General features: G+C 38.4%; 1 protein-coding gene and 1 long non-coding RNA gene across 7 annotated transcripts in view; one reads left to right on the top strand and one right to left on the bottom strand.

The window, feature by feature from the left end:
* The first annotated feature begins 3,486 nt into the window (after positions 1-3,486).
* Positions 3,487-24,733, top strand: part of LOC110016045 (uncharacterized) — a 92,570-nt gene continuing 71,323 nt past the window's right edge. Inside the window, exon 1 of one of the 2 annotated variants that reach the window (XR_013659521.1) lies at positions 3,487-3,650. This is a non-coding gene — a long non-coding RNA (uncharacterized LOC110016045). The remainder of the gene's footprint in view (positions 3,651-24,733) is intronic. The other variant, XR_013659520.1, reaches the window with a different exon arrangement.
* The window catches only part of ntng2b (netrin g2b), an 80,793-nt gene continuing 74,832 nt past the window's right edge, over positions 18,773-24,733 (bottom strand). For 4 of the 5 annotated variants that reach the window (XR_002874241.2, XR_002874243.2, XM_011481543.4 and 1 more), the window contains 2 exons: positions 21,017-21,151; positions 18,773-20,056 (listed from right to left, as the gene is read on the bottom strand). Coding sequence is in view for 2 of the 5 variants with exons in the window: in XM_011481543.4 (XP_011479845.1) it covers positions 19,833-20,056; positions 21,017-21,151 (359 nt within the window). In the remaining 3 variants the exon portion in view is untranslated. The remainder of the gene's footprint in view (positions 20,057-21,016; positions 21,152-24,733) is intronic. The other variant, XR_013659519.1, reaches the window with a different exon arrangement.

Genomic DNA, 24,733 nt, shown 5'->3' with positions numbered 1-24,733 from the left:
ACTGAGCCAAAATGTAGGCAGTGCATTATGAAGTGAAATATTTTTCCTAACTGTTGTTTTTCTATGGTATTTGTGCTTTAAAAAGTTTATTTTACAAAAGCACTTTAAATTGCTTTTGTGTGAAAGACAGGTCCCTGTGTTCCCAATGCATTTCACAAGTTTTAACAGTTATAAAGAAATGTATTAACAAATGTATGTTATTTTTCTGTAAAACTGTTTGATTTCTAATTGAAGCACCACTTGCATACTTGCAAATGCACCCACGTTATCACACTCCCACCTCCATGCCTCATTTTCAAATTTAACCAATATTCATAAAAGGATGATTACTACAACAGAGCTGAAACATTGCCAATCTTTAGTTGAAAGTTTGCATACATTTTCCATATTAGCTTCATACACTCTCCCCGTCACGTTGGCAGATTATATGGGCTGGATTATAAAATCTGCACATGCTGAGCCACATAGTTCCCAATGTTAAGGAGGGATTACATATTTATGAAAACGAAGCCAAAGACAAAAGGCTTCCCTAAATTGTTTACCTGATCCGAAACTTGAGAGTTAAAGAGCAGATGAACAGGATCTGCTGAGCCTTCTCTTGTGTTCACATCAAGGGTAAGACAGAAAAACAAATGACGCTGCTTCCTGTTGACTTCAAACTGCTGTGATCTGGCAGAGAAAACATAAGTCACGTGCTCCAACACAACCTCATCCTCGGTGGCAGCAGCACAGGGTATGATAGCATGGCAGACCTGGTCACAGATGGCACACTTAGGAGCCCCAGAGGCTGCCTGCTGGCATTACACACACATTACACAAGAAACTCTGTTTCCGCCTCGAACACACTGACCAAACACCTTCGCCAGGCTCCCCTGTGAAAGCATTGCTCTGCACTCTGGGTATTTTGGCAGTTTTTATTATTCTTTGTACAAAATTGATGAGTTGTTGGATAAGAAAATAGATGTGAAGTCTAAAAAAAGGATCCAAAACACTAACAGGCTGGAAATGGTGGAAATGTTTGTAGAGGACTCACAAACCTGCATTTTTAAAACAGTTTGTAATTTAAATGGAGAACTGAAAACTGTAGAACATCTAAAGATGTCGATAGCATGTTTGTGTGCCAGATAATTGCACTCTCTTGTGTCAGTTGTGAGCTCCTCTTCTTGGGTCTGTCGGGACCTACCCAGGAGGCGCACTCTGTCTTTCTCTTTCTATTCTGACCTTATTGACTCCATCTCTTTCTCTTTCTTGTGATAAAGTGCTTTTGGCAGATCTCATTAAAGCCAGACATTACATCTAAAAGAGGCTTAAAGCAAATCTCCCAAAGGACTGGCATCTCTTCATCAACATAGAAGTTCCTGAATCAATCAGAGATTTTTTAAGCCCCTTCTGTTTCTTGTCCTGAGAGCTGGAAGACTCCTCCAGTTCCAATGTGTGCAACTTAAAATCAGTAGCGGTTTTAGGCACGGGCAAGACGGGCAATTGTCCAGGGCGCAAATTTAAAAGGGGGGGTGCCATCCCTGTGCCTGGAAGAAAAAAAGATTCCGCCACTACCTGTCTGTCTTTATTTATATTTGTGCTCAAAAAGTTAAGTCTTACAGGTTTTGAAGGCTTAAAAGTTTAGCTTTAGTGTGTTCAGTAAATGTTTATCTTGTTCGGCCCACAACCTAAAGCGTGTTTTGGATTTAGGCCCCCTGCGCGACTGAGTTTGACACCCCTGTAATATGGGTAGATACAATTCATGCATTTTTTGTGTAAAATTGTCAAATTTTTCTGTATGCGGGGGGGTTACTCGCCCGGGGAGTGAGTTAGTGTAGAACCGCCACTGCTTAAAATGATATGAGCTCACCGAAGACAAGCAAACTAAAAGAGAGCCAAAGAAAGTCATTTTGATTGTCTTTTTAAAGACAAGATTTATCAAGATTTTTAAGATAAACATCTTACTGAAATGTTACAATGAACGTAGTCTGAAGGTAGAAATCTTTGCTTGGTCTATTTCCAAGGATGGATCTACAACAATTAATTATAAAAGTAATGTATAAAGATTAATGTAAGGGAATTGTGAGCAATTCTTTACTCATGACATGTCCAGTATTGCAACAGACTTACTGCCCAAAAATGTAATCATTCTAGGCAATGAGACAGTTAGGCATTTTAAGATGGGAAAAATAAAATCTATATTCTGTCTCTGGTTGGTCAATTTAGGCTTAAAAAATTCAATAATTAATATAGCTATAAATGAGCTATATTTCCTATTAGGCCAATAGAACCAATCACTGATTCGGATGAAAATTGTGTTTTTGGTGTTTTTAACATAATCTTGTAGCATTTTTCTCATGAAGGAGGACAAATATAAAGAAAACTAATCCTAAAATTGGATTTATGAGTATTTCTTTATTGAAATAGAAGTGAATCAGGAGCATCCACTTGCAGACAAATGGATCAATGAACAATACGTCCTAATTTTCCTCGTATGGCTCAAAACTGTTCGGCTGAATTGCTCGCCATTTTTATTGCACTGCTAATGTTAGATTGGAGCTTTAAACACACGGGTGATGGGAAGTAGGGTGGTCTTGCTCCATGCCAGCTGTCCTGCCCACCATTCAGAGATGAATATCTAACGACAGAGGTTATTTGTTTTTGGGTAAACATGGAATAATCATAATTAGAAGACCAATTGGGAATACTTTTTAAAATAGATCAAAAGATGAACGGAGTGGGGTTTTAGCTTTAGGACTTTAGTCACCCCTGGACTAAATTAGAAATTAATTGAGGTATATTTGTCACTTTGGATGTTTTGGTTTTACCTCTACAGGCATAAAAAAATGCTTTAAAAGTAACGCAACTCGTGCATTACATCACAATTATGAGAGAGTAATATTGTAAGGTCTGAACAATGTAAACAAGTAATCTGTTTTATTATGGTTTGGAAGTATCTTGCACAACACTGCTCTGCTGTCCCCTAAAACAACCTCATTTAGATTTGTTCCATGTTTGTTCTGGAGGGAATTCTGACTCCCTGATGTCAGGCAATCTCAGACTGTGATAAAACAAGAAGGTCACGAAGGGCTCACAACAACAGATAGCAGGATGACTTTCTAAATTTTCACCTGGTGAAACACAAAAGTGTGTCTCCTTTGCTTAATAGAAAGAGTCACTTATTTGAAAACTTATTGAGTTTTGAGTATTGAGTAATCATTTCCTTGTGGAAGTCCTTCATGCAAGCCCAACTCCACCCAATTCACTACCTATTTCTGCCATTGGTCATCATTTCCATGTCTACCAACAGCATCCAGACTCTGGTATCCCTTTAGCTTATGGTCTAAAGCTTGTTGGACCACATTCTAGAGCAGAGTTTGGCCAACCTTGGTCCTCAAGAGCCACAACCCTGCCTGTATTCCAGTTTTCCCTACTGCTGATTAGCTAAGATTGAACACACCTGATTTAGAAGGTTAGAATCAAAAGCCCAAGGAGACCTGGAAAAATAAGCAGGGTTGTGGCTTGTGACTGAGGCACTTCTCAGATCAAAATACTCCCCCCCCCCCCCAAAAAAAAAATGCTTTTTATTTTCTATATATAAAAAAATTCTACTTTTCATTTCTTTGGGATCTCACCTGGTTGAATTAGCCAGGAGTCTGCTGAAAAAGCTGGTGAGTGTTGCTTCTGTGTTAGTAATAGGCAATGCATGATTCTGTGTAAAATCTGGGTGATAAGTGCTTGTGCTGCTTTTAAAATGATTTCATGGTAAAGGATGAAAAATTGCTGTTATTTAGAGCAAAAGTGCTGTTTGAAATAATGCTTCGGCAGGTGTTCTTACATATCTGGACGAAGAAACCACCTCACAGCACACGGCTACTTTCATGGTTTCTTATTCTGCAAAGATCTTACCATTTTTATGGAAATATGCTTGGAAGCTGGAAAGTTTCACCTGTGACTACAAAAGATTTTTTAATTTCCCCTGTGTTTGCAAATTTATTTTGGGTATATCTGCAAGGAAAATTGATGGTTGTTCTGGTTAAAGTAACTGCAAAGAGAAGACCTGGTTCATCTATAAGATTGGATTTAGGCCTAGCGCTTAGAGGATGCCTGAATTTGAAAAGGCGCGTATGAACAAAAATATTTGTTCATCAATACATCAGAAAGCAGCCAGGAATTTGTCATACATTTTTTTTTGCAGCAACACATTAAAGGAAGAATGGAATTTATATTGCATAATATCAAAATATGTTTATAAACAAACTGTTCCAAGTTTTTCAGTTTTTACGCCCTTCCTGATGCACAGGGCATTGGGAGACCCAGACTTGGGTCTATTGTGGCTACCTAGTTAGGCAGTAGCAGCAAAGGGTGTTGCCCAAGGCCCCACACTGGATGAATGTAAAGTTTGAACCCCGACTTCCCATGTGCCAGTCCTGCATTTACCCAAAATTTTGTTACAAGTTGAGTTAAAAGCGTTCAGTATTTACGGTTTGCTCTCTTTTCCATCCTTGTGTCACTTTTGCTGCTTCTGGCCTCCAAGAAAACTGCTTTCAGGCTAAAGACTGTGTTTTTAAAACCATCAGACCATGATAAATTTAATATTTGATGTGTTTTTTTTTTTGTTTTTTTTTAAACCAGTTTTTGTTGTAATTTTAGACAAAGTACTTCAATGTGATATTATTATTATTATTATTATTATTATTATTAATCTTTTGGAAAAGCCATTGGTGTTAGATTACCTGCATCTGAGGATTGGTTGATGATCCGTCCCCTCGTTATTGACATTTTTTTTTCTACAAATAAGTGTCCAGCCTGCAGATGGGTGCAGCATGGACTGTCATTTCCAAAAAACACACCAGATTCATCAATGACGTGAATGTAAAAATATTCACGGCAACTGTTATTTTATCATAAAATCCATGATAAAGGTAAGACTCCTTTGGTGTACTTTATTTAAAAGTTATTATTTTTCTTTTTTTTTTTTTCAAATTTTGTTTTTTGGCCAGAATAAAAAGAATTCTAATGTCAGGGTCCACAGTGCAGCTAAAATAAATAGTGTCATTCTCTTTGATGCTTGACTGTATTGAAGATCTTTGACAAGGTCCTCATTATATATCACATTGTTGTGATTGAAAAAGTGTGTTTATTATTGGCGCTCTCTAAAAGGATTATTGACATTGTGTCCCGCTCTTTTTGTAACCACTAACTGCTTGTTACTAAGAGGTGAAGTGGCCTCTAGAGCCCACTGAACAGAAGCATTGCCTTAGTGGGAACATGAGCTCTCAGCTTGGTGAAGCTGAAAGTGTACGATCTGTTGAATTGCACAGCTGGTAGGAGTGTAAATCAACCTGATTCAGAACCGGTGGATGTCATCAATCTGTTTAACAGATTCAGAACTCAGTGGGGCTAATAAATGTGTTTATATTCAATGACGTTAGAGCTTTTTTATTTTTTTTTTTAAAGTGAGACTGGATTTGCTTTAAAGTTCACAAAAGCTAGAAAATATTTCAAACATAAAACATGGTTGTGGGTGACACATAAAACAGCAGCAGAAAGATTTGCCTTTATCTTGACATTCTGTGTGTCTTTTCCAGATGTTTTGCTATTAAAAGTAACAGAGTAAGAATATGAAAATTCTAAAACTGTAATGATTCAAAAATTAATGCAACTTTAAAAAAAATCTTAAAATAAATGTATGCTTTTGAGTCAGGGTTTCTCTAAAATTCCTGATTGTCTTAAAAGGACTGGCAGTTTGTTTCTATATTTGTTCTATATAAATTAAAAGAAAATAAAGTTGAAGTTTTAGTAAATTTTAATAGATCCGTTTTTCTTTTGTTATAAAGTTGAGTAATTTTTTTTTTTAAATGTAATGGCAAATGTTCAAACTCGGTTGAATTACAAAAAACATTCAAATTACCTAATTTTAATTACTTTAATTTATTTTATTTGTGATTAACAGATGTCAGCCATGCACCTGTTTTCACAACATGAATTTTTTTTGTTTTGTTTATATTCCCGTCAGAATTTTAGAGCTTCATCCTGATTATCCCTGAAATGTGCTTATGTTTGCAGCATCAATGATCTTTTGCTCTGTTCTGCATGACTTTGAAAACCATCACTTGATTTAAATTCTGTTTCGTGGCTATTCCAGTCTGTTTTGCCACATTGCTACTCCACCAGAAACGGCAGTGACTCAGTTCATGTAAATTCAGTTGCACTGATATGCAAACTAGTCATTATTCTTAAAACAAGACCAACTACCGTCCTATTTTCTTCTGTGCTTCTTGTTACATTTAAAAAGTTTGTCCTACTCTTAAACATCTTCATTTGGCTCTTGAAGGCATCTTGACATTCTAAAAAAGATCTGAAAAATTTACCAACAGAAGAGTGAGGCATAAAAGCCAATCCTTTTAATGACACAGCTTCTGTGCGACATTGTTTTTTAAAAATGCAACGATGTCTGAGTGAGAGTGGGAAGAAGGTTCCCTTTAAACCCTTGTAGGGTTTTGAAACCTTATGTGAATTAGACGTTTCTGAGTTCCACTTGCATCAAGCTTTACATTCATGCGATGCTTCATGAATAAATGTTTGAAAACACAGAAGAAACAAGCCAAGCTGTTGTCTACTGAGGAAACTGTCTGTCCGGTATTTCAGCACTTTGTCAAATACCCCCAATGTTTAGAGCCTGTGACGTACGCAGCAGATGGGGGTCCAACCAGATGATCCACGTAGAGCTTCTTGGGAGATATGAAATGCCTTGACAAAAAAGACGACTTGTCCTCTTGCATGGCGGCATGTATGAGATGTGTCTGGATGAGTATGAACCCGACTTTAAAGTGAGTTGTAAACCAGGCTGGATTCTACTGTTTCTGCATCTGTCTGTAATTTACTAAACTGGAGTTTAAGGTGAAGGGGTGGCTTCTTATTCCAGACTGGGGTGAAGAAAAACAGAAATTGACAAACGACATGTCTTCTTACTCCATTTTCAAAAAGAGGAAGGCTTTAAGATGTAATATACAGCTGAATGGGAAAGGACAAAGAACCAAAGACCAGGTTTTAAAACCTCCAACCCTCCATTCATTGTTTTCCAGTGTCAGATCAGATTATTTCCACTGTTAATGGACTTGTGGTGAAGTTGCACACAAAAACAAGTATGTGAAAACGATGTGCAAAATGAAAATGTTCAGGACATTTGGATTTTAACTGTTATGGGACTTCGTTTTTTCAGAGGAACTGATGAATTAAGGAAGCAGGATGGCAAAGCACAGATGGTGGATTATGATTTGCAGAAGAGTTGATGGGTGGTGGGGACAGCTGTTTAGAGCATGGATGTTGGTCCAGATGACATGTGGAGACATGAAATGTCTAGAAACTAGGGAGATGATCTTTTAACTTGATTCTCTCTTTAAAGAATATATTCAAATATTCAAGAAAATGTATAAAGAAACTCTTATTTCGGGATATGAAGATAAGAGGATTTAAGGATCAACAGGTGTTTGAATAATTCCAAATCCATGTGTGAACTTGACTGTGGTGAAATTATCAAAGCTCTTTTAATTAAAACCACTGAGTATTATATTGTAATGTGCAATAATGATTACTGAAATGTTTAAATCACAATCAATAAGCCATTGATTTTGTTTACTTGATCTGCAATGTGTAGCAATAATTACTAGTTTAATGTTATCATGTGTTCTAATGATAATCAATTATTACATATCGGTACCGTTACTGTTTACTGAAATCATGAATGACTGTTTTCTGAAGATCATCAATAATTTCTAGGCACTGGATTTTGTTACTTGAAGAGAATCTATCTGATCAGAACCGGATTTAAAACAATGGAAAACTATCAAATGAATGAACTCAGTAGGGGTGGGATTATATAAGCTTGCTTCTTCCCACTCCTTTTCAAGCAATAAATCAAACTCTACTTATACCTCAGTTAATGATCACTGTATTTAATTAAGCACAAATGATTTAAGTGAATTTTTTTTTTGTTTTCTGTCTTTTTAATCTATGCATTTCATCATTTCTGTAATGAGTTTGATAAATATGTGTAAATTCTTTATTGCTTTGACTGCAATGTTTGAAATAACTCTATAAAAATAAAAAAAAATAAAAAAATCAAGACCCACTTGGGTAAAAATCCTGATTTAGTATTTTTCATGGAGGACATAAAGGAAATTAAGTTTAAAATTGCATTTCTGAGTATTTCCTTATTCAAATTCATTGTGAATGAGGAGCAGATTTAAAAAAAAAAAAGTATCTGTAACATAGAGACCACAATTGCTCCACTCCATTCTGATGCATCCACTTTTAGATGACTAGATCCGTCTTTGGTTCATCGTCTGAGCTGCCATCTGGCTCAAAACTGTGTGGCTGGATGGCTCCAATATTGCTTGTTATTTTTGTTCAGGGTGTTTGATTTGCGGAGTTAAAATTAAAGAATTTTTAAGAACACTTAAAACTTAATTTAAGATTGTATGTACAAATAGGATGAAACAAACAGCCAGACTGGTGTTTCTTGCTCTACACATGCGATTTGATACCCATTGTGTCGAGTAATTCCCATCTTCAATCCTTCTCTCCATGAATTTGCACTTTCCCATTTTTCTCACACTAACGAGCATCAGTTTATTGGATATTTGAGATTAAAAGATTTAACATTAGGTCAAATATATGAGAAAAAAATTTAAGACTCATTTACCAGAATTTAAGACAACTTAAAAAAGGCCCATTTTAGTGCATTTAAGACTTTAAGGATAAGGACCCCCCCTGTTGTTAAGGGTGTGAGGGACTGTAAACTAGCAGGAAAGTGGTGGCAGTTCTACACTAACTTAATCCCTGGGCGAGACCCCCACCAAGTGAAAAATACACAGATTTGAGGATAAAAAGATGAAAATTCATCCATATAAATTACATTTGGTGGAGATTAGTGGACACATTTTGATTGTATAATTTCCTCACGATGGCTCGGGTGGTTCACAGGTGAGGCACTGGCTTACCTGTCCCTCCTGATCACACGTTCCTGCTGAGACGTGTTTCAATAAGGATCCACCGAACTGATCACAAACCCGCCCAGATTATATTCACTCACCCAAAGCCATTTTTGTCTGCAAATATGTAGAATCAAAACCATCCAGTTGGGCAGGAAAATGCCCATTCTGACAACACTAAATAAAGTAAGCCTACAATATTATATAGTAGATTCTCCCCCATCGTCCAACTTTTGCAGCGGGGCTGCTCCACACAAATGGTCCCGCCCACAGCATAATGAACCACTGTTGCTCTGCATAACCTGTCCTGGAAAACACCAATTTTTGACATTTGGCCAAGAACGGTCATAAGTCAGACCACTCTGATGAACTTTTAAACCTTTTTCAAAGCGTTTCTAGTGGGATTTTGAGTGAGATGTTAACATCAACACAAATTTAAAAAGGATGCAAAAGTAAACTTTTAGAGTACTACTGGTGCAATGTTTGGTTTGGGAGGACGTTACACTAAAGACAGGAAGCAGTTGCTCCTGGTCTTTGTGGATTTGGAGAAAGCTCTTGATAGGGTGCCAGCAGAGGAAATCTAGTAATGCATGAGGAAGCATGTGTTGGTACAGCAAGACATTTATATAGACTGTGAGACAGTTGTGAGATGTCTATTGGAGTGACAGATGGGTTCAGGGTGTGGGTGGGATTACATCTGGGATCTACTCTAAGCCCCTCTTTGTTTGTAATGGTGATGGACAGGTTGACATATACGTTTGGGCAGCAGCCTCTATGGGCTCTGGTGTTCACATACGACACTGATCTGTGGAGAGTAGGGAGCAGATGGAGGAGAACCTGGAGAGGTGGAGGTATACTCTGGAGAGGAAAAGACTGAAAGTCAACAGGGCAGGACAGGTGGATTGCTGAAAATGCAAGAAGGGAAAAGTGCACAAGTTTAAATCCCAGTGAACGTGCATCTGAATCTAGAGCAGAGAAGGTGGAGGTCTCAGTTCTTGTTGACACAATAGTTTAGTTTAGTTTATTTTTCCAAAATGTGTCACAAATAAAAGATCACCTCACAATACAGGATGTGGAAAAAAATGGACACCCCCGAAGCAGATGCTTATTATTAGGGGTCCAGCATTTTAGTCAAGCGTAAAAGAATAACAAAGTCATAAAAGCTGTAGTGATGTTTATTATAAAAATTGGAATGCTGACATGGAATGGAACAGTCTTTAGTGGGTTTTATCTTATAATTGGTTCTGTTCAAATATAATTGAAACAAAGTTTTCCAAAAAAAATGCATTTTTAGTCATTACAGTTCACCCTGTCACTAGGAATTCATTAGGCTTTTTCAGAAAATGTAGGTCTCAAACTCTCGACAGAAAACATATCCATTGGTGTAAAAGATGCAAAACAGAGGCAAAGCCAAATGAAATAAATCAACTTTTTAAAGTATTACTCCAGTCATCTTTATATTTATTTTCAAAGCGTTCCCAGTGCTCTTATAATTATGATGATGCTGATTTTAGCTAATGTAAAAAAACAACGGTATTTTCTAGGACATAGTTTCTGCAGAGCGGCAGTACTTCATTAGAAATGAGCCTCTGAGTTGTGGTTGGTGCGGAGTAAGCCCGCTATCATTTCTCATCATACCTTTTCTTTACACTCTTTTCTGCTATCTTACAGCTCCTCACAACACCACAAAAATCTTGATTAACCAAGATTTTAATAGTGAAATACTCAGAAATGCAATTTTAATCTTGATTTTCTTAACACATGTCCTCCATCATGAGATCAAGATAAGATAAGATAAAGATACTTTATTGATCCCAGCTTGGGAAATTCAGTTGTTGCAGCGTCCGCGTTGGGCTCAAGATACAAAAATGCACACAATAGATGACAGAGAACCAGAACAATCAATCGGAAAGAAACATCAGTGAATTAGAACAGTCGTATTGCATGCCACATCAGGAGAGAGAAAATAGACGGACCATAAATGACTTGATCTATTGCACATGGATGACAAGTTATAGAGTCCAATGGAGTGAGGTATGAAAGATCTCCTGAAGCGGTTGGTGTGACAGTGAAGCTGCATTAGCCTGTTGATGCTATAGGAAGATTTTAAAAGCACCAAAAACAGGATTTCCACCTTGAGCAGGCCTTTAAAGAGTTTAAAAAATGACAACACGCATCACATGATCAAAATAAGCCTTATACACATTTGTACTGTATTATGTATCTGCAGTGTGAGTATACGCCACACTCCAATCTGTATCAATCATTAATACCCACTCCATGTTTAACATGCAAAAAATGTTTGTTTTCTTTCAGTACTTCTCACTGGTTCTGGTAAATCACCTGTCCGTCCTGGGGGAGGATCCCTCCTTCATGTGGGCACCCCTGAGGTTTCTTCGTTTTTCCGGAATCCGGTTTTTTGGGAGTTTTTCCTTACCGCGAAGGGGGGTCTAAGGGCAGGGATGCCAGTATAGCTTAGTCAGTTTGTTAGTTCATTTTAGTATTTTACTATTGCACTCTTTGTATTCACGATCCTTTTGAGTTCATGTTTCTCTTCGAAGCCCATCGAGACGACTGTTGTTGTGATTTTGGGCTATACAAATAAAATTGAATTGAATTGAATTGGTGCACATACTCTGCTACTGTGTTCCAAAAAAAAAGTAAATGCATAAAAATCAAACTGTAAGCATGAGAACACTTAACATTTGCACAGCTGAATTGGTGAGAATCTTTATGTTGGGATAAAAAGACATACAAATTTAGATTGTGTGCAGTAGTGTAGTGCAGCATAAGAACAAATAACGGGGTGATAATTTAAATGAAATTATCTGTTTTGCTTTTATTTTGCCTTCAGCTGGGAGTGTGCCTACAGAAGAGGAAGCTGTTTCAGCTCTTTTTTCTGGGTGTTTTTGGACAGTAGAATAATATCCAAAATTCTCCAGTAAGGCTCAAAAATGCTTTTTGACAGGTCTAAACACTTTAAAAAGCTACAAATTTGATGGTTTGGTCACACTACAATAGACATTGAAACAAAAAAATGTCTGAGTAAAAAATGTAAAAACAGGTAAGTAGTTAAATTTAGAAAGTTGACGTAGGGCAACTTACAATCCAGTGTGTTAATTTGAGCCTGTATGTGTGGTCCCATAGAGAGAGTGCTTTGTTGAGTGTCGCATGTTCCCAGAGTGTTGCCATAATGGAGCCAGTTATTCTTTGGAGAGTTTAAACTTTTTCCCTGTTGATTTGGTGCATATGAACTGTAGTGAATCGACACATTCATTACTCTGGGTAAAAATGGAGTGCCTGCCGTCTTTGTTGTTGAGTTTTGCATAATTTTCTGTCTTGGATTTTGGCTGGAATGTTAAATCTTAAGGCCCGTACACACCGGGACGAATTTCGCGCGCGATTTTCGCCGACGTTTAACGCCTCGTGACTAAACAAAGGGCACCAATGAGAGTGTGCACACCGACACGTCAAAAAAAAAAACGCCTCGGGTTTGTTTTGTTTTGTTTTTGACGCGTCGCGTCGAAATCTATTCGACCAATGAGAACGGCGCTTTTGCACACGTGTCTGGAGCCTCTGAAGTTACAGTAAAACACAACTTGGGGGCGCTCAAACACAAAACTGCCTTGCTGAGCACACATACCAGCGAAGAAGAGAGACGCCGAGTTGCATCTACCGAGATGCGAAGAAATAATGACGGACAATCTAAAATATCCCCGAACCAAGCACCAGTTGGAGCAACTGGTGCTTGAAATATTCATGTTTTCTTTGTATGATTCTGACAAGCGCGTAAATACTCGCTCTCTTCTTCTGAGTGAAAAGCGACTTTAAGAAGCGTAAAGTTGCGCAGTGCCACCTTGTGTACAGGAGTATTTATGTTTTACAGTAAGCGCCATCTAATGTCAGGGAATGAAATTGCATGTTCGCTTGGCTCATCGTCAGCGAAAATCGCCTGTGCGAACACAAAAAACGTGGCGAAAAACGCCTGGCGAATATTCGTCCCGGTGTGTACGGGCCTTTAGACAATCGGAATGTAATTAGCTTATTTTTTTATGTATTGCAAATGCTAGCCACATTTGCACAAACTGGCTTTGATGCAGGCAATCACAAATGCTGCAGATATGCAAATTAGATCATTTGCTGCTGAGATTTCAGTCTGCTTACAATACTCTGCACATTCACATGTGTTAATGCATGAACTGCTTCACAGTAGTTATTCAAAAAGCTGCAGAAGCACCCAAATACTTCCAGTCAAAGAAAAAGGAGAAATGTCCTCATAATTTCCACCTGGACTGGATCAAGTAAACAAGGAAGAGCGTTTCTTTAGGAAAACCCAGCGATGCACAACTATCTCTGTTTGATACAAATAGGACATAGTGACAGATTGTTTGATAATGTAAGTCTGCAAATGTAGTAAAACTCCACCTGTGGAACCTATTGAGTCAATAATAACCGCCACAAGAAACATGAGGTGCTCTGCCAAGCTTCTTCCGGAGGGACTGTGTGAGGCTGGGGCCGGCTCTCGTCTACATGCATTTTCAATATGTAATGATATATCAGCAGGTTCCGTTAACACTCTGAGAAACAGACAGCCACGGCACAGAAATCCGTTTATACGCAGGAGAAGGGAAAACCTGACAAAATATGACTGGCAGAGGTCCCCTGGTGCAACACTGCCATATCTGAACGTGATGAAGGACGTTTGAAAATTTTAGGGCAAGTAGATATAGAAGCCGCGTGGACGCCTGTGAAACCCACAAATGATTCAAAAAGAATGCGGTTGCACAGCTGGGAAACAGTCCCAAGGCGACAAGGACAAATGGAAATATTTTACTAAAGTCTGGGTCTCATGCCGACACCTGCAGGTGGAAAAAGACAAACTTTAGTCCATGCAGCCCAGACCCAACATCAGCAGCAGCTGCTTTGTGCATCCTCTTTTAAAACCTGAGATGTTGAGCGCTCATATGATAGGTGCTTTGCAACTCATGGCTAAATTAAAATTGTACTTCAGATCCTCCTCCATGCAGGTCACTGTATGGAGTACTGTTCAGGTACTTCCAGTGTTGATGTTGAAGACAATAAGAACCAAAAAATAAAGCACTTTTAAATTCTCTTATGAATACAAAATGAATGGCTTTATTCTTATTTAATTAAAGATGGTACAGATTATCACGCACCTTCTCCCCAGATTGGATTACCGTCATGAAATGGTGCTGTCAGCTGTATTATAGTTTATTGAAGACTTTTATTTATTTTGCAATGCGAATACAAAATGATTTTTTTATGCAGAGAAGATATTTCTTTAAGTAAAGGTGGAACTAGACAGAAAATATCTGCTGAAATGCTTGTACTTCAAAAGCATGCAACCATGAAAGCTAAGCAGCAGAAATGCATATGTTAATGACAACAAAAGTAAAAATGTACCTTTGAACATAATTTATGAGTGGTAGACCTTTTTCCCTAGTTTTCCTTGGAAAATCATGGTGCGTCATCAGAATTTCTCAGAAGCATACATGTGTTAGTGCATATGTACTCTCGGTGTGATTCCAGATTTCCAAGTCTTTTTACTTTCTTATAACAGCCCCATTTCCCATTTCACAAAGTGATTTCCTCATTTGCTGTTTTTGTAAAGGAAGTCATTTAAAAAATGATTGGGAGTAAACCTCATAGTATAACACTATAACATATTTGTAAAACATTGCCACCCATTGTATTGCAGCTGCTGCATATTTGCAATAAATAGCATTTTGTTGGTAATTTGAAAAAAAACTACAAAGAAATAAACAGTCTTAGTTGCTAATACGTGTATTATAACGCGTTCTTACGTATAGTGTAATGACCTCAGGATCAGCTGTGGAAGCTTCAGCCACAACTTATGAATGAAATGCACCATATTTGTGCAGCTAGTCATGGCATCAAATGGATATATTTTTATTGCTATTGATTTTTAAACAATGCACTAGTTTTCTTTCTTTGTTACTGTTATTTTTTCTGGGCAGGCTGGCTGTAGCTCTTTCCAGCAGAACCTCACCCACTCACCTGTGGTTTTTCCATGGAGTGGTGCACAGGTCCCTGCATGCCGTGCGCTTGTTTGGTAGCATTTATAGCATCTTTAGTATTGGTGGGTTTGTGTCTTTTCTTTTAGCATTTTTGTTGCTTTATTCTTGCTGAGCAGAGTGCACTGAGAACTGTGGATTTTATTTTTGTGTGTATTTTGCTCTTCTCTAGTTTAGGTTCTTTAGGTTTTGTTTATCCCTCTTGCGCTGGGAAAGAAAATTTCCACACCATCCTTTCTAGTTGACAAGAGGGTGGTCTTCTGCTGTTGCCGCTCATCTTCTGAGGAACGGGTTTAGCATGACTTCTTGTCCAGAAAACTACTGCTCTGTCTTTTCTGGATTATTCCATCTACCCTTAGTGAGTAATGTTCTGTATGTTAGTTTTATTTTTTGTGTTACAAAGTGGTAAAGCCCATATCCTGGACCTTTTGAGAGAATGTGTTAAAGTTTGAGTCATATGAAAGAAAAGGACTGACACTCGTCATCAGTGGTTGGACTGAGGGGTTTCAATTCAATTGTGTTTATTTGGTAATTGTATCATACTGGTAATTGTATAAGAACACGAAATCAGTCATAAAATATACAGTCATATATATAAATATATATATGAGAAATAGAAAATGTCTTACTTCCTATTCCAATGAAATGAAGTAAATACAGTCGCCATTTTTCTCTTAATTATGGATGCTGCCATGTTGGAGCCGGACAACATCGGTAAGCAGTGACTGGTCCAAATTGGTCTGAGTCATTGTTTCTATGACAACCACTCTTGCCAATCAGACGTGAACTTGTTGAAATATAGTGCTTACTGTTGGAGGCTGTACGCTTTATCTTTGACTATGAAAGTCTTCCCTGTTACTTGCCTGGTTACTGTTTCAAACACGGCAGCTGTTTTTAGGCTTCTGATTAGTTTTCCCCATGTATATATGGATCAACCTGGTTTTAGATAAAGCTGCAAGATCCCAGTTAGATGCCCTGCTTCTCAAATAGATTTTAGTCTTGAGTTTTTTTCCCCCTTTAATTCCTCAATTAGTTTCGTTTTCTCAAAAGATTTAAAATTCTCTTCTGTGCCCTTTTTAAACTTTGACATTTCAGTCTTCCAATTGAATCCCACGTCTGACACCAACTTTCCAAACAGCCAGGAAATAAACTGGATATCACTGTCTGACAAAGTCCATCCATCTGTACCAATTAGATTATCGGACAATTATTTATATATATATATTTTTTTTCTTGGAGATTCAGTTTTCACATAATTTTACACACAGTATAGCTGCAACATAATACCAGCTCAGAAAGAATGGAGAGAGGCTCAATCCTGCTATTTCTTCATGGCTTAGTCTGGCTTTTATCTTGGGTTGGGATGTGATGCAGCTTTGTGTCTCTAGCTTTTTTGCTACGACTGACTCAGCAGTAAAGCATCTCTGTAAAATGATGCCTTGAAGGGCTTTTTTTTGCTGCAGACAACATGCCTGGAGGAGCTTACAAGAGGTGATGAGTGCAAGATTAGTCTGGCATTAGTGTTTTGGGCCCTTGTGTATCTCAATAGCGTATATTATGAGGAAAAATTGCTTTACATCAATACATGCTCAGAAAAAGATTGCATTCTTTGTTCACTGCAAAGCTTTGTGACTTCACATGTTTATATTTTCCCAACAAGACTAAAAATTTTAAAGACTCACTCTGATAAGGGTTGATTTTCGTATTTTTTAACACGTCTTGTGGCATTTTTCTGTTGATAAGGACATAAAGAATAGAAGGATTAAAATTGCAATTCTGAATATTTCTTTATTCAAATGGTTGTGAATCAGGAGCAGACGAAAAAAATGACTATTTGTTACAAAGAAAAAATGCTGGACAGGCCTCAAGCTCCCTCTGCTCTGCTCCTCTCTGATGCATACACTTGTAAACGACTAGATTCCTGTACGTCTTCGTATATCTCGTCCGAGCTGGCACCTGCCTAAGAACTGCATGGCTGGACAGTTCTAATATTTCTCCTCATTTTTATTTTTGCTGTTAGGTTTTGGGTTTGAGCTAGTGTGAGTGCCTGAAAACGTAAAGCTTTCACCAATGTGTGTGTGTGCGTGTGTGTGTGTAGGGGGGGGGGGGGTGCTCCATAACAACGGTCCCACCCACAACTAATAATTTCTAATGAACTCCTGCCGAGCCACAGAAACTGTCCTAGAAAACGATAGTTTTTTTTTTTTAATTTAGGCTAAAAATTTCATTATCATAATTAAGGCTACTTGGATTATTGGTTATTTAAGAATAAAATTGATCAGGATTATGTGTAGATAAAAAAATCTTTAGGAAGTTTTCAAGTCAGTCACACCCATTTCCGTGTAAAATAATAAAAAATAAATATACTTCGTCTGGATCCAAAGACCTCTTCAATTTCTGCTGAAATATTGTGTATTTATGACAACTATAAGCACGTTTTACAGACCCAATCATCTTTATTTCAAATTTAAATTGAAGTTGCACAAACTGTAGGGATGTGGCCCTGAGATTGACAAGTGATGATCAAATCCATTTCCTGCTTTCACAATGCACGTGTGATGCGATTGAGAACGCTTCATAAACGCAACTTCAACCAGTGGTGTTCACACCAGACAAGCAGGACGCAGCAGGGAGGGAGCTTCTTCTTTTGTTTTTTGGTTTTTACTGTTTACTAGCGAATGTCCACCACCAACAGTGGAATGAGGGTTGATGTGAAATGTTGAAGTGGTGCAAATCTTGCTCCAGGCTTTTCCTTTCACAGCTCTTTTCCGATTAACGAAAGACTATGTGTCTAATAATTCCAGCCGGGCAGCAAAGGTGCCATTATCAGTTTCTCCTTTGTGATCACACTTACAATGGTTGACACTTTCGTGTTTTGGAAAAGGAGACGACTCACACGTCACTACTAAATCAGAGTCCCTGACTGGTCACTGTTTAGCGTTGTCGCGTTTTAATAGCTAAAAATTTCAGGTTGAACTTCCAGCGTGCAATCAATGATCGATTTGATCGATTTGTATGGGCGATTTGTACGCAGAACCTGCGACCAGACTTAAAAACATTTGTAGTGATGCGTGAGTGCAAGAGTTTTGGACTCGGAAGCCCGAAATTCAGGTTGAACTTACTTTACGCAGACTTTTCATTGAAAGTGGTCGATTAAACGGGAGTCAACACCACAAGTGTGAACGCAGCTTTAGATCCAGAGCAGCTTCACTTAGGTGTGTGTTCCAACAGCCTGTTTGTCCTACAAATTTGCCTGATTTTTAGGAGGAGGTTCATTGGTGTCAAATCTAGTCAAGATGGAAATGATCAGAAGGGATTTTTATGTTGTCTCCTCCAAACTATGAAATGATTTGCATCGAAATTTGTCCCAATTACAATTTTTAGTCCTTTTTTTTTTTTTTTTTAATCCTTGGTTTTTCACGTGGAATGAGGGATTTTTTTCTGTTCTTTTCCATCTTTCACTCCAATTTTTATTATGCTATTATTAAAGGTGTTGCAGCTTATATTTATTGCTGTTGTAACTTTATCCAGTGATTTCTGTCGACTGTTTATTGTTGTTTTATTTTATTTTCTCAAAATCTTAAAACTAAATTAGATAGGCTTTTCAGAGCAATCTGTTAAAATGAGGAAAAAAACATTTTTGGAGTAAGAAAAAAAAGATATATAAGCATTCATAGCTTTTTTTTCCCCTCTTTAAAAATGCTTGAGACGTAGGTGAATGATAACAAACAAGCAAAAAGGCAAATAACAGTCATATTTACTGTAAGCTTTACACTTGGTGTAATAAAAATGCACATTTGAAATAGTTTTTTTTGTAGTTGTTTTTTATAATTTATTGTAACTTCAAACAAAAATAATTTCTACAAAAAATATTCAAATAAAGTCATATAATATTAATACGTGGTTCATAGTTCCCTCTTTTCTTTAGACTTCTGATTAATTGAAACCTGTTAAACTCTGCTTTCCTGAATACTGCGTGAAGTTTAAATCTCCTTAAGTGTGGCAACAATCACTCATTCCTACAAACAACCATAACAGTGACTAAATTACTTTTTTTTGTTAAGAATTCATAATCCCCTGGATAGTATATATGTATAGTCTCAGCAACTGCTAGTGGGCACATTTAAATACAATGATTTAAGGTATAATAAAAAAAAACAATGCAGCAGAAATAGAGTAAATTTCAAATCAAGTCTCATTTCTGAGAGAAAACAAAAATGAAACCTGCTTAATATGATGTAGGCTTCAGCAGCAGAATCAAACAAGCACCCCCTAACCCATCTGTCAATTCATCTTGTCTCGTCCTCACGCTGAGCCTGACCAGCACACGAGGGCCGTCAGTCTGACAGAGGTGACATCCCCAACCCAAACAAGAAAAAGGAAAGAAAACGTCCTCGTGGTTACAACAGCCATTCCCTTTGAAGTGAGACAGTAGTGAGTTTGAGTGTTTATACTTTTTGGTTTGATGCAGATTGCTCCTGCTGAGGAATAAAGGGAACAGTGGTTGGCATGACTTTTTTTTTTTTTTCCTTCCTCTTTGACTGCATCTCTTTTTCTCTGAGGTTGCTCCTGCTTGTCTTTCTCACACCTGAGCACACGCTCAGTGATATATAACAGTCCTGCGTGGTGCATGTTTGCAAAAGAGGATGGGGCTAGGTAGTGTTTTTTGTGGGTGCTTATAAGAGTGCTGTTGTGTGCGTTTACTGAGGTCCATGTCTTGATTGGCTTTCACAACTTTTGGGCCAATTGTTGCCTCGTACTCGTGTGCACACTCCATCGTCAGAACGGCGGTTATCGTGGCTCAGTGGGGTGCTAACGTGGCCAACATGTGAGTTAGCAGAGAGCAGAGCAGCAGTGTGACTGTGCAGATGTGCGGCGAAGAGGCGCCATTGCAGTCCTTCCCCGCCTCACAGCGGGACTGTTGGCACAGTACCCCTTTGAACTCTGGAGGACACATACACTTCTGGTTCTGGAAGCACGTTCCTCCATTCTGGCACAGGAGCATCTCTTCATCGCAAACGTTGGCTGCAAACAAAAGATGGAAGAGAAAGAAGGGGGGGGAAGTTGAGCAAAAGGATTTGTAGAGGTAAACAGGATTGCAGTGAGTAGTTTGAAACCAAGAGTGCTCAGCAAAGTGACAGCTTGACAGGTGATAGAAGGATGGGGAAAGATGTGTGGCAAACAAAAAGACAGGTAGGAGGAGATAAAAAGAGGGGATGTTAGAACAAAATGTAATGGGAAGCAGATGCAGCAGGAAGGGGAGGGTGGTAATTCAGGGCACAAAGAACAAAGAAGAAAAGATAGCAAGAGGAAACCAAGAGGTGAGATAAAATTCTCCACTCGGTCTCCTCTGGGACATGAACACATAACACCTGCCTTTTTTGTTTTTGCAGCCCTTTTCTCAGTTTTTCTTGAGCCTGCAATTTCTAAGGGTCAAGTCAAAATTGTATCAAACCCAGCAGAAAATACATAGAACGTGTCTTTTTTTTCTTTTCTTTTTTTTTTTAAAGCAGTGATGGGAAGAACAAGTGGCATCATTAGAAGAAGCTCTGAGGCAGCAGCACTTCTCAAGACTCTTGACCTCAAAAACAAAAAGATCCGACTTCTGTTGAGAAGAAAATCTTCTTTTTCTTACATTGTGGTAAAAAAATAAACTGCATCAAACAAAAAAACATGTATTTTTTTTATTTTTTATTTTTTTTAGGATTCAAAGTAACAATCAAATGTGACTTGTTATGAGACTCATAAAGGATGCATTTGGGGCTGAGGCCTCTGACTAGTACATAGCAGAGGTTGGGGTTTCTTCCTATGGTGTGACAGTCATTAATTAAGAGAGCAGCTGATGCTGCTAATGAGCTACATGATCTATTCCCCCAAACATTTTCAGCGGCACAAGTCAAACAGGCAGCGCACCTGGAAAAGGTCCTGACAGGCTGCAACGTAATCTTGACCTGAAACTGGTTAAATCTGTGACCTTAAACTCACGGTAACAGCCTTGTTTCCAGTAGTATCCTGGCAGGCAGTCTTCACATTTGGCCCCTGTGGCTCCCTCTTTGCACTGGCAGAAGCCCGTGTCGTTACACCGGTCATGAACAGCGCCCATTTGGTTGCAGTTGCACTCTGAAGGGAGCGGAAAAATAATAAAAGGCTTGATTATTTTTTCAGTGTACTTTTTAATTGTTATTTGAGGTTCTCCAAATCTGATGGGACCTCTGCTTAATGGTGGGTCTTTAGCTGCCTAGATTCTGAGGTGTCATTTAAAATGGAGACGGAAAAACACCCTGCTGTCTTGTCGGTGTGATGTTCCTGTCCTTTTTTTTTTTTTTTTTTTTTTTTATGTCACAACATTATCAGTTGTGAAAAGTGGACATGTGCCTCAAAAGCGTGGAAAGTGTTGGTAAAGCAAATGTTCCTCCCACTTGTTAGTTTATTAACATTTCAAGCAGAGCTGTCCTTCAATTTCTGATAGTTGAGTCTTTTTCAGAGACATGTTCATGATAATCCTGAAAGCCGTTCTGTGTTTCATGTCTGTTTTGCTGTGATTACATTTCCAGAGGTTTAATTGTCTGCAACTCTCCACCTCTGCATACAAACTATGGCTGGTTAATTAGAACTTTGCATAACATTTTTATACCAGTGCACAATTGGTGGAGCTTCTATTATATCCAGACATTTTGCACAGGGTTAGTCCCTTTTTTTTTGTCCATTTATGCATTTAATTTTAGATGTTGTCTCAAGCTTGTATGCATAATTTGGAGATAATGCAATAAATCTAATGCTTTCTGGGTTGCAAAGTATTGTAGATGTGGTTTTATTTTGCATTTTGGAATTGATTTTCCACTTTGTCTGCAGAGCATTCATGCAAAAGCCGTCTTAAGGTTTACTCGAGGTTACATTTGCAGTTCTTCAATACAATCAACCAGCATGTGTTTTCTGGTAACTGCAGCTGTCTTCCAGCCTGGAGGAGGCCTTTCCATCTACGTAGAGAAAGCAGGGTAACAGATGTCCTTTTTACAAAAGACAGTATGGCACGTCTCAGATGTTGGGTACAGAAATGCAGGTCTGTCTTATCTCATGCTATTTGAAAGTAGTGGCAGGGGAGAGCATTGAAAAATCTGAATGAGATTCACTGTTCTCTTTTTATGCTAAATATTTTAGCACTGAGCTAAAATCTAGAGCAAAGAACTCCTTAAACATTTCAAATTTAAGCTGGAAGTCAAAGCATTTTAAAAAAAAGAATTATAATAATAATGGAACACAGCGACTTTATTTATTTTGCCATTCATCCATTTTCTAAACCCGTTTTGTCCCTTTCAGGGCCATGGGGCCAACCAGAGCCTAATCCAGCCAATCATGGCTGGATTAGGGAGGCAGGGGACACCCTGGACAGGTCACCAGTCTATCACAGGGCCACAATCACACACCCATACACACTCGCATTTACACCTTGGGACAATTCAGACAATTCAGTAACCAATAAAATCTACGGAGCATGTTTTTGGATTTGCAATGATTTGAATAAAGAAATATTCATAAATGCAATTTGAAGATTAATGTTCTTAACATATGTCTTCCTCCATCATGAGAAAAATGCTGCAATAAAGTAAAAAATGAACACCATTTCATTGAAGTGGGTCTTTAATGACATTAATTAAATGGGTTCTAAAATGTGCCAATGGTGCTTTCACACCTTACCCCTCTTAGTTGTTCATGCCACACCTGAAACCACACAGTCTGCACTCATGTAGTTTCTGTTGGTTTGCCTCAGTTTCTCAACCATTCAAGTGATTCACTCTGACTCACTGTCTGTCACCAAGTCTGGCCTCTCCCCTTGGTTTTTTGAACTATGTGTTGGATACTTGCCCTGTTGGATGAGTGTTGTTTTGACCCCTGCTGCGTTTGTTGGATCAGGATTTGAACTTTAATTCTAAGTATTCACCCCTGAACTGTAGCTACCCGCACTTCACCGACATCTTTGGCTCTTCCCACCATCCATCATTAACCAAGTGTTCTGTTTTGACTCAGACACTGCTGTGCCTCCAGTGAAGCCTAGTAACCTGCCGCCTGCTGTTCCTGGAAGGAGTCCACCTGAATCACTAACAAACCTTTCACAGCTCTAACTTGACACCGACACTAATCTATCAAGCAAAAGAAATCTTCAATTGCAACTTCAGGGTGAAATAAGATATAAAAAGATGAGTTGAATAAAAATGTTCTCTCAAGTTGCCATTTATAAAAACAAGTGTTTGGCACAGAGGCTAGAAAAAATGAAACTATGCTTGTAAGTACATCTTTCCAATAACTTCCATATTTAAAAAAAAATTATAAAATATTAAGGCCATGTCACACAGCCACTACATAAATTTTGCGCATATTGCACAGATGGAAATCAGTCATACACGAATAAAGATGGAAAAAGTGATTTGTGAATCTTTATGTGAAATTTTCACCAATGTATCACAAAAGAACCAAGTTAAACCATGACTGCAGTAAGAATGAACCACGCAAAGAACAAGTAAATTAGAACATGAACTGCAGGATCATTGCACCGTTTATGTGCAATTCTTTAGTCATTTGTGCATAATTTTAACATATGTGTGCAGTATACATTGGTGGCACATGCCTGAAAAGCCAGTTAGACATATGTCCACATAGGTGGATAATTTGTGGAAGGCCACAAATTTGCGCATCTCGCAAAACTCATGCACAATTGCTTAAGATTTATGCGCTGCTTGATCATAAACACTGTGAAATACGCATAAACTACATAAATCTTAACCGGCCAAAAATTTTTGAACAGCTCAAAACTAAATTTAGGTAAAGAGCTGTTGGGCGAAACCCTAAACAGACATCTGCGCACATCCAGTGTCTAACGTTTATGAATTACGTATAGCTCGCATGTATCATGAAACGCAGAAATTTCATACTTGGAAATTGCGCAAAATGTGCCTAGCTTCGCCATTTCTCCAAACTTGAGACATGATTTTCACCTGTTGACCAAATACAAATGGGTGAAATGTTTAGATTTGTGTATTTTATCTTAAGATTAATTCATTTTATACTGGAGAAACGCTTGTGCCTTTGGGCGTCGGGGGGGCCCCTGTAGGGGGGCTTTCTCTGCGCCTGGCTGGGTGGGTGGGTGGTCCCCCCACCCCCGGGCTGCCTGGGTCCCGATGCCCTGGGGGCTCCTGGCCTGGGGGTCTCTCCTCCCCTCTCCTGGTTCTGGCTGGTCTGGCTGGGTAGGATCTGGTTCCCCTTAGGAACATGCGATTCACTTCGGCAGCATGCATGTATCTCCACCCCCACGTGCACACTGCCACACTGCTCCCTGTCTGCTTCATCCCTCCTCCTAACCTACAGTGTATTGATGGACAGATATTTTCCGCTCATCTTCGTTTCAGAATTTCACCTTTGATGTAACATTTATCTTTCCAGCAGATCTGGTATAATTGTTACAGCTTAAAATAATAACTTATACTTGTATCCCCCACTTTCTCACCTCTCTTCCTTTTACTCTCTTCCACCCCCTCCCCTCACATTCTGCCCCTCTCCCTCCCCACACACACTAAAAAAAACAAAAAAAAAAACAAAAAAAAAAACGCATTGTTAAAAATACCAATATATTATTATTGTGATAAATATTTTATGAATAATTTTACCTTCCATTAAACCTAAAGTGAGTGCTCACTTCATGTTTAAAAC

Source organism: Oryzias latipes, chromosome 12 (assembly GCF_053564925.1).
Source record: "Oryzias latipes strain Hd-rR chromosome 12, Olatipes_Hd-rR_3.1".
In the NCBI taxonomy this organism is placed as follows: Eukaryota; Metazoa; Chordata; class Actinopteri; order Beloniformes; family Adrianichthyidae; genus Oryzias; species Oryzias latipes.
The sequence above is the reverse complement of the archived record's forward strand: the minus strand, read 5'-3'. Positions and strand labels throughout refer to the sequence as shown.